The sequence below is a fragment of the Olea europaea genome, chromosome 6, assembly GCF_002742605.1.
Source record: "Olea europaea var. sylvestris chromosome 6, O_europaea_v1, whole genome shotgun sequence".
Classification (NCBI taxonomy): domain Eukaryota; kingdom Viridiplantae; phylum Streptophyta; class Magnoliopsida; order Lamiales; family Oleaceae; genus Olea; species Olea europaea.
In genome coordinates this window covers 3,707,733-3,718,490 of record NC_036242.1, presented here as the reverse complement: position 1 = coordinate 3,718,490, position 10,758 = coordinate 3,707,733, and the positions used below count along the sequence as shown (strand labels likewise).

Genomic DNA, 10,758 nt, shown 5'->3' with positions numbered 1-10,758 from the left:
AAATGTTCAACTTCAACTGGTTCAATGTTATCTTGAAGTTCAGTCACCTCTTCAGGTTCAGGTTCAGGTTCAATTTCAAGTTCATTTTCATTTTCATGATGTATAGGGTCATTTTCGTCATTCCCAGGTGCAGGTGAATTTAGCCTAGTCAGCTTCACCTCAGTCTGAATACTCTTCTCAGTTTCAGATTTGTTAGTTTCTTCGGTTTTCTGTTTTAGACATGGCATCTCAGATTCATTAAAGACTACATTCCTGCTGTTAATAATCTTAATGCCTTGGACCCCTAAAACCCATAACCTATAGCCCTTCACACCCTCGGGATACTCTAACATCACACACTTGACAGCCCTCGGCTCAAGTTTTCCTTCAAATTGGTGTGCATATGCAGCACATCCAAACACCCTCAAGTGTTCTAGATTTGGAGGCTCTCCCGTCCACAACTCCTGTGGGGTCTTAAACCCTACTGCTGGACGGAGATCTATTAATCAGATAAGCTGCAGTACTTGCAGCTTCAGCCCAAAAACCTTTTGCAAAGCCAGAGCTAATCAACATACACCTAACTTTGTTCATTATGGTCCTGTTCATTCTTTCAGCGACCCCATTTTGTTCAGGTGTGTATTTAACAGTTCTGTGTCTTGTTATACCTTTCTGCTTACAGAAGTTGTCAAATTCGATATTACAGAATTCAAGCCCATTATCAATTCTTAATATTTTAAGTTTCTTGTCTAATTGATTCTCAACAAACTTTAACCAAACCCTGAATTTCCCAAAAGTTTCCGACTTAGCCTTCAAAGGATAAATCCAAACTTTTCTTGAGTAATCATCCACTAAGGACAAGAAGTACTTGCTTCCACCAAATGTGGAGTGCTTCTCCGGGCCCCATAGATCAGCATGGACATAGTCCAATGGTCTGCTGGTCCTATGAGAGCTAGCTTCAAAGCTCACCTTATGGGACTTACCCAAGACACAAGTTTCACAGAATTCCATAGTTTCGATGTCATCTTTTCCAAGTAATTTCTGATTACTTAAAGATTTTAGCCCTTTAAACCCAATGTGACCCATTCTGTTATGCCAAAGTTTAGTTTTGTCTTTATTCACAGTAAGAAGGCTAGAATCAACTCGTATTTCAGTTCTACCCTCAAAATAGTACAGTCCATTCCTCTTAGGCCCTTTCATAACTACGAGAGAACCCTTCATAATTTTCAAAATCTTGTTACCAGACTTGAAGGTATATCCCTCATCTTCAAGAGAACCTAAGGAAATGAGGGTCCTCTTTAAATTTGGGACATATCTAACATTTCTGAGTTGCGTGACGGCCCCATCGTACATTCTGATGGCTATGTCACCAATGCCAACCACATTTTGAGAATTATTGTCTCCCATATAGACCTTCCTAGGTTCAATTTCTCTATAGTTATAGAACCAAGACCTATCAGGGCACATATGGAAAGTGCACCCTGTGTCTAGAATCCAATTTTTGTCAAATTCTTTCTCAGACACATTCATGACATGCAAACTATCAAATTCAGAAACAATAGCAGCATTATCAACATCAGAATTGTTCGGGTCTTTTTGTTTCCTTTTCCAGTCGAACCAATCTTTCTTGAAATGTCATAACTTTCCATAGTGATAACATTTCTTACCGCTTTTATCTTTAGATTTAGATCTCATTTTAGATTTTCCTCTCCCCTTCTTGTTATGGAAGTTAAATTCTTTCTTTTCAGGTCTTCCCCTAACAAATAGACTCTCTTCCCGGGAATGAGTTCTGCTGTCTCTTTTTAATTCAAGTTCTCTTGATTTTAAAGCATCGGAAACAATAGCTTGAGTGAGAGTGTCCCTACCATATTTTATGGCATTTTTCATTTCTCTGTAAGATTCGGGTAAAGAGTTTAGCAATATGACAGTTAAATCGTCATCGTCAAATTTTTTATCATTACGAGCTAGACTCCTGACAATTATGCTAAAGTCACTCAAATTCCCCTCGACATCCTTCCCCGGGTCCATCTTAAAACTAAACAACTTTTTCAACAGGTATATTTTGTTAGGTAAAGTTTTAGTTAAGAACAAGGCATCTAAAGCAGTCCACAAAGTTCTAGCAGTTTTAGCACTATCAACTTGTCTCACAATGTTGTCAGATAGATGCAAAATTATAGAACTGTAAGCAATTTCATTCATGTCTTCAATTTCAGTTGGTTTAGCTTTTACCTCATCAGAAAATGTAGCGGGATCATCGAGAGCTTTAGCAACTCTTTGTTGGACCAAAATGGCCCTCATTTTCTGTTTCCATATCGAGTAATCCCCCTTTCCATCGAATTGCGATAATTCGACCCTCGAGACAAAACAGAAAAGGTTTTGAAAAATTCTTTTCCAGATGATCAATATAAAAAATATGAATGCTGAGTTAAAAAACAACTTTAGAAATGAAGCACAACAATGACATAATCCGTTCACGAAACACAGGTATATAATGCAAGTAAATATGCTTCCAGGTTACAAATTAATCACAAGAATTCAATCAACGGAATTCACAAATAGGCAATCAAGCAATAATCATGCATAAATCGGTAAGGATACCAAACCTAACCTAACGGAGAGTTTGGAATAATCTTACCAAACTACTGTTGAAAAATAGTAAATATACCACCAGGTTTCTGAACCGAATTGCTGTAGACGTCAAGTCAGGGGCAAAATCGTCCAACTTTTCCTGTAAAATCTGAAACAGAAAACAAATGACATCAGTGCGTTCAGGACATCGAATTAAGTAAACTGCCCGAAAAAGCTCACCGGAATGTCCAGCCACGCGCCATCGCCGGAGTTCACGCGCCGCCGGTCGCCGCTCCGGTCACGCGCCCCACCACAGGGAGCGCCTTCATCTGCTGGTTATGGGTCCAGGGTCAATTTCGCCAAAAATTCAGTAGTTTGGCCGGAATTTGAAGTTTCAAATTCGGCCAAAAAGTGGGAATCGCGATTTCCTTGGAGGTTTCAATCGATTTTTGGACAGATTTCACTCCTCCTTGCTCTGATACCAGTTTGTTGGGATCCTTGGTGTTCAATCAAACAATAAACATCAATCAATAAAAGATTCCAAGGCAAAATCAAGGAATATAAAATGGAAAAACACAACCCAATCTCGGTCGAAATGGACAGCAACTTCTCCTCTTCCTTATGGCTGATTTATAGGCTCAGGAACAGCTCCCATATCATGCAAATCACCTTCCAAAGAGAGAGAGAGAAAAACTGGCAAAGAACCTTGCTAGAAATTGCTACCAACGCACCCTCAACCTTCTACCAAGCAGAAGGTGCAAAATGGAGAGAGTGGTCGACTGGAGAAGAGAGAAAAGACCTGTCTTGCAAAAACGTAGGGAAAACTGTAAGCAATTTCATTCATGTCTTCAATTTCAGTTGGTTTAGCTTTTACCTCATCAGAAAATGTAGCGGGATCATCGAGAGCTTTAGCAACTCTTTGTTGGACCAAAATGGCCCTCATTTTCTGTTTCCATATCGAGTAATCCCCCTTTCCATCGAATTGCGATAATTCGACCCTCGAACCCCTTACATATTGTGTAAAAGAGTGGCCTGTACTCGTGGACAAAACAGAAAAGGTTTTGAAAAATTCTTTTCCAGATGATCAATATAAAAAATATGAATGCTGAGTTAAAAAACAACTTTAGAAATGAAGCACAACAATGACATAATCCGTTCACGAAACACAGGTATATAATGCAAGTAAATATGCTTCCAGGTTACAAATTAATCACAAGAATTCAATCAACGGAATTCACAAATAGGCAATCAAGCAATAATCATGCATAAATCGGTAAGGATACCAAACCTAACCTAACGGAGAGTTTGGAATAATCTTACCAAACTACTGTTGAAAAACAGTAAATATACCACCAGGTTTCTGAACCGAATTGCTGTAGACGTCAAGTCAGGGGCAAAATCGTCCAACTTTTCCTGTAAAATCTGAAACAGAAAACAAATGATATCAGTGCGTTCAGGACATCGAATTAAGTAAACTGCCCGAAAAAGCTCACCGGAATGTCCAGCCACGCGCCATCGCCGGAGTTCACGCGCCGCCGGTCGCTGCTCCGGTCACGCGCCCCACCACAGGGAGCGCCTTCGTCTGCTGGTTATGGGTCCAGGGTCAATTTCGCCAAAAATTCAGTAGTTTGGCCGGAATTTGAAGTTTCAAATTCGGCCAAAAAGTGGGAATCGCGATTTCCTTGGAGGTTTCGATCGATTTTTGGACAGATTTCACTCCTCCTTGCTCTGATACCAGTTTGTTGGGATCCTTGGTGTTCAATCAAACAATAAACATCAATCAATAAAAGATTCCAAGGCAAAATCAAGGAATATAAAATGGAAAAACACAACCCAATCTCGGCCGAAATGGACAGCAACTTCTCCTCTTCCTTATGGTTGATTTATAGGCTCAGGAACAGCTCCCATGTCATGCAAATCACCTTCCAGACAGCTCCCATGTTATGCAAATCACCTTCCATAGAGACAGAGAGAGAAACCAGCAAAGAACCTCGATAGAAACCGTCACCAACGCACCCTCAACCTTCTACCAAGCAGAAGGTGCAAAATGGAGAGAGTGGTCGACTGGAGAAGAGAGAAAAGACCTGTCTTGCAAAAACGTAGGGAAAGCCCCTTTTTGTGGTAACTATCAAGTCAAAGCTTCTCCCCCCAAGACAAGGCAACAAAAATATCTCAAATAGATTAAATCCCGGCCGTCGATCCCATCCAATGGTCTATAATAAAACTAGACAAGTACAATTCATGTGAATTACACAAATAGCACTTAAGTCTAATGGAGTTAAGAGAACCATATTCTCACAATGTTTATAAATTTGTTCTGCATATTTTTGCTCCATGAAACCAACAAATCCATTCAATGTATTCACATCAATCAGTTAACAAAAGCATTCTGCTAAAAATGGATATTCTTAGCTCAATCTGTTGCTTATGAGTCCCTCTAATGACCCTACTAAAGCAAAAATGGTGCAAAGCAAGCAAAGTATTTTGAAAGCTTGAAGAACTATCCATGCTCCTGTCCAAACCCATATATTATTCTACACAGTGTACATCTCCTGTTTTCATTAGCATACGTAAATTCTTTGCTACTGTTTTCAAAATATCATGCCTTGTGCATGCATCTACACTTAATCGACCAGAGAATTCTGAATGAAGATCACAGAAGCAAACAAAAAGTCTTTGCCATTGTTCGAGATATCAGTGCATAGCCTACCAGACAATGTGGTCATACAATATGAGCTTACGCATCATACATCATTAATTTGTACAGAATTTCATCTTTCTCAATTTCTTTAAATTTTTATGCCCACTAAATATTATCTTGTATAGAAATATGCCATTGGCTGTGTATGAGTTTGCTTTTCGTATATGGCTTCAAGAACCAGGGAAGTGGGGGGAGTAAGAATTTTCTACTCCACTAGGTAAAATCAAATAGTAGCAAGAGAATTTGAAGTGCATTCCTCAATCTTTTAATGACTATAGTCAAAGTATATTTGGATGTCATTTTTTTATAAATGATCATTCTGTCCAAATGAATTGTACGCTTATCATTCGAGTAACAAGATGCTCGCACTTCGTAAATAGAATGCAGTACCTGATATGCTCCCAAAAGATGAAGAAATACAAACAGATTGGCAATGTCAACAAGCCAGTAGGGTTCATAAAATCATGTCAATAGATTTCCAGGTGATTGATTGCCAAAAGCAGCATATCCAAAACATCCTCAGCAAATAAATAAGGTGGTGGTAATAAGTAGAGCTGTAATTGACGCCTTCTTCATTGTTCTGTTTTCTGGTGGCGTTGCCTTTAGAGTATCCTACATTTGCATGTTACTTGTTCATTAACTAGCTTTGGTATCTCATTGCAAGATTCAAAATGATTGATAAATCGATTAAAAGATCGTCTCAGAGCACATCATAATATACAGCAAATACTATCTTCTCACCTATATGTCCAGAAGGACTGCATTGTATGTGAAAGCAAAAGCAATATCCCCAACTGCTTGTGACGACAGCAATAGTTTTTTAGCCAAAGCAGCTGTAGATACTCCACTAATACCTCCCTTGATTTCTCCATCTCCTGCATTTACCAATTCAAAGGCTTAAGAGAAATAATACATTGATCTAAACTCATTTATATTTACCTCTACGACTAAAATTTTGATACTGAGTCAACAGTTGACCAATGACCTCCCAAAATTATTATGATATAGATAAGTCGTCTAAGGGTGGGACTCAATGCAAGTATAATCTGCGCCATTTTTTTCTCAGAACATCTTCGCACTCCAGCACCAGACTCACGCTTGTTAAACTAAGTATATTTTTGTCACATTTATTTCCATTCTAAGGTCAAAATGGGTTAGAACTGGCAGACGGTAAAAATAAATCGGGGTCTACGGATTTAAACCATAATGATGTCATAACATTTTAAACAAAAAAGAAAAAAAGAAAACAATGTTAGCAGCACTCTCCCATACCCATAGGCTGCAAAGGTCCATACATTGACCAAGTTAAAGTCTCACTGTACCGTTGAAGTTCCACCCACTCACTTAACATAGCACAAACAACTATGCTAGATGAACCGCGTGGGTGACCGCGCGGTTGACATACATACACACAAGGGGGGAAATATTCTTTTATTCGACGCGGGACCCACGCCTAGGCTGTGAGGGAGCGGTCATCCATGTTGTCAACGCCGTGGGTCGTTTAGCATTTTTCTAGCACAAATGGCTGCAGATTAGGAAGAAAGTGGGCAAATGACCAACAACCTGAGGTACCTATGTATGGAGAAGGTTAACCAGAAATAAAGCATGAAAGAAAAGTTATTTCTACGAGATTTCGTTATCAATTCATATCATTTTCATTCCTTCCACTAGCTTGAGCATCAGTATCCTTGGAGGAATTCCCCATCCTTTTGCAGGTTCAATTCAGTAATCAGGAGAATCAAACAAAACTAGGCAAAATTGACACCAACCATATCCATCTAGGGAAGGCATATTAATTTATGCTCCCTGATGCACTTGTTTAAGAATGAATCCAAACTAAAATGATAGACTAATGAAGAGTAATGTTGATTTGAAATTACGTAATACTTTCACAAAAGCGAGTATTGGTCCACTGAGGGTATATCCAAAGGACATGATTGCAGCAATTATCGAGAGCAACTCCATGTTGTGTAAATCAGGTATCTGCGAGAATAATACCTGAACAACTCCAAATAGCAACATGAACAAACCATCGGCATATTCACATGGAGCATCGGGTCCTCCCTTGTGGTAACAATTTGATTTTAGAATTGCCCTTAGAACAACGAATATATCACCATAAATCACTCTCATAAGAAGATCCAACAATAAAATTAGGTACTATCTTCTATGAGTAAACAACCAAAAATGACAAACAAATAGAGAAACATTGATCTTCAAAGATATTGATTATACAGATTGGTGCACCATATAATGCTTGTTATTTTCGAAACCTTATGATTTGATCTAATTTGAGTAAAAACATTCAAAGAAATTGCAGAACATAAAAGAGCAAGGACACCGGATATGATTTTGCCTTTGAAAGGGCCCGGATGTTCGGTCGTAAGACCTAATCACCCGTTGAGCATCCACTAAGGGATTTAGCTCGAGATCCACTAATATCAACCAAGAATCAGTTTACAAAATGTACGAAGAAATGTTTGATTTCTTCGATTTTTCTCTCGCCTCGATTTTTCTCTCGCCTCTTTAACTGAAAAATCCTCACTCATTTGATTTTTCTATATGTCGCACTAAGCAATCAGAGATTACCACTAAGAACAACAACTATCAATCACAAAGATTGATTTCAGATTACAGAGACAAAACCCTAACTTTTCACTCAGAAAAGTAGAAGAGACGGAGAGAAGAAAAATATGAAAAACCATCTCTAATATGAACAGGGCCAAGGTCAAATATATATCTGTCCACACCAATAGTCACGATCAAAGGGCTGGGATGAAGCCACGCGTACGGCTGATTCTCATCCCTGAAAAGAGGTTAAAATCGTGTTGTATCAAAATACGTTTTTCATCTAACAATCAGCAACCCGGTTGTAATTAAAATGGCCCAACATAAATGGCTCAACAAACACAAGATTTAGCGAGGCAGCCCAAAACCTTTAACAATGCTCTACACTCCAAGGCTGATACCATTCTTCAATATAGTTATAAGACTTATATGACAGAACCAAAGGTGTTAAAAATACGAAAAATATCGACAATAATGGATATTCATTTAATGAGAACTGAATTAGGGTGGTTAACATTCCTTTTTATGTTGTTGACTAAAACAGTCATTGTCTAATTTTTGTGTGAATGAACCTCGTCCAGCAAGTTTTTAGATTTAGATAGCTCACAATAGCATCCACTGGAAAACCAATTGACCCTTAGTAGAGTAGATTGACATCTTAAAAGTTCATGATAGAATGGCTATCACATGTTCATTTTCCTAGAATTTTTAAATGATCAAACAGCCAGTGAGCTATTCCTGATATTTTTTGGTGGACCAACATGCCAATTCAGACTGTTGCAATCTTTTTCTGATAGCCTTTACTTTGCAAAACACTCTCGGACAAAGCCTGTCCACAATGCCTAGCCATTTTACATATCTGCACAACCAAAGAAAGAAAGGAACATATGGAAGATAACCAATCCCTCGTTTAATGATGGACCGAACCCATATACCAAGCCACCTTTTATAAATCAATAAAAAGATAGTTCAAAAGCTCTTGCGCTCTTCCTGGAACAGATTTCAACAAATACCAGGATATAAGAAGATGTTGGCAATTTGACTAATTGCCATAGATGCAAGATATTAGCAAAAGAGTTGAAGGTCAATGTTCACAAAGTCATTGACACCTTAATGATATTAGTAGTTTTCTAAGATAGGTTTGCTCAGAATTCTCAAGCGATTTTTGAGGATATCATTGCTCAAGTAATATATTTTTTCCCTTTACAAATAATGACTGAATTATTGTTTTAGGATCTTGAAGTTGCAAGCAATTAGCGATCTAATACGAGTGCCAAAACACAAAGTACATGAATTCTAATTTCCTTTAAAGTATTCATGAAAACATTGCATCAGCACATCAAGCATAATCAAAGCAGAGCAGAAAGCATAATTAGATGAAAACCTCATGCTGATGGCCGATGTTATGGTAAAAGCAATTTCGTGGCATCTCACTAAAGCTGTAGGAGGAGGAACGTGAGAGGCGCATGGACTTTGTGCCCGATGAGTCTGCCATTAAGACTGATGTCATCGAAGTTGACCAAGAGACTCATGACATGCTTACTGCCCTAGGCATGGCTGACCTTCCTGGAGTTATTAAGCAGATTATTGAACCACAGTCACTGCCTACTGCCCCTGCTTATGGCCGAGGTGGTGTTGGTGGTGCTGGAAGGAGGTACAGAGTTTGTTTGATAAGCATTCATGCTTTTACGAGAGCAATACTATTTTTACACCAGTTTCATATATGTATGGTAGTTCTTACTATTTTAAGCTTTTAAGACTGTTTTTATTCATGCCCTAAAGATCAATGCAAACAAAACATTTGAGGTATTCATCTAAATTGTTGTTATTGTGAGGATGTTATCTATTTCCCTCTGCAAAAAAAAAATAAAAAAATGTCAGTTATGGTAAAAGCAATCCCAAAACCATAATAGATTTCTTGAACAAATATTGCAGCCACCCGCGAGCTCCTCTTTCCTTCAAAATGAAAATTTGATATTATTTACGGTACTTTCCTTTGAAGCAAGGAAACTTCTATTGGGGTGGACACTTCAGGACACATTTCTGATACGATATGTGGTGTGTCCTATTTTTATATATTGTTTTTAATTTCTGATACGTGACAGAAACATCCTTGACATGCCTGGGCAACGTCCAATAATTTTTATACATTTTAGTTTATTACATATGTCGGAACATGTCCACGACAAATGAAGGGCACAGCAATCCCCATTTTGTAACATCAAGATAATTTATGAAAAATTCCACGAACTTTATGTCCAATTTGTTTATATCTACTATAGCCATATGACAAACAAGCATCCCTCTAATTCAAAAGACTTCTCTATCAAAATAAAATTAAAAGCTAAAAATGTAATATTCCTATTGCAAAACAAAAAAGAATCTAAAAATGTATAAATGAATAATTTTAAAGAATTTTAATGGACGACATGTTCATGTCCTAGCCCTATTTTTTTTTTTTTTTGGAAAATGGGATGTCATTTTTGTGTTCGACATCAAAATCTTTAATAACCATATGTTTCCGATAGAGGGTTAATTACATGAATGGTTACTGAACTTTGTCATTGTCATATGTTACTACTTAATAACCGAACTTAAAAATCCATCTCACTGGTTACTAAATTTCGTCAAGTGTAACTACTTCATAACTGAAATTAAAAATGTATCTCAATGGTCACTGAATTATGCACCGTGTTACCCATCCATCACTCAAATGGAAAAATCCATTACGTTCAAGAAATGACGTCAACTTGAGTGATAGATGGGTAACATGGTGTATAGTTCTGTGACCATTGAAATACATTTTTGAGTTCAGTTATGAAGTAGTAAAAGTTAGTGAAATTTAGCGGTCATTAAAATCTATTTTTAAATTCAATTATTAAGTAGTGAAAATTTCTTTTTTCCTCAAATCAACCATGTGAAAGAGGAAACTAAAAAAAAAAAAA

The 10,758-nt window shown here is 37.7% G+C and overlaps 1 protein-coding gene and 1 pseudogene across 1 annotated transcript; one reads left to right on the top strand and one right to left on the bottom strand.

The window, feature by feature from the left end:
• LOC111395019 overlaps nt 1–9,268 on the bottom strand; it is a 12,265-nt pseudogene extending 2,997 nt beyond the window's left edge.
• On the top strand, nt 9,239–9,626 carry LOC111395533 (40S ribosomal protein S17-like). The gene has a single exon (XM_023021555.1). The coding sequence runs from the start codon at nt 9,280–9,282 to the stop codon at nt 9,568–9,570; it is 291 nt and encodes a 96-aa protein (XP_022877323.1). The 5' UTR covers nt 9,239–9,279; the 3' UTR covers nt 9,571–9,626.
• The last annotated feature ends 1,132 nt before the right edge of the window (nt 9,627–10,758 follow it).

Coding starts and splice junctions, on each gene's coding strand:
- LOC111395533 (XM_023021555.1), top strand. CDS start 9,280: ATGGACTTTGTGCCCGATGAGTCTGCCATTAAGACTGATGTCATCGAA.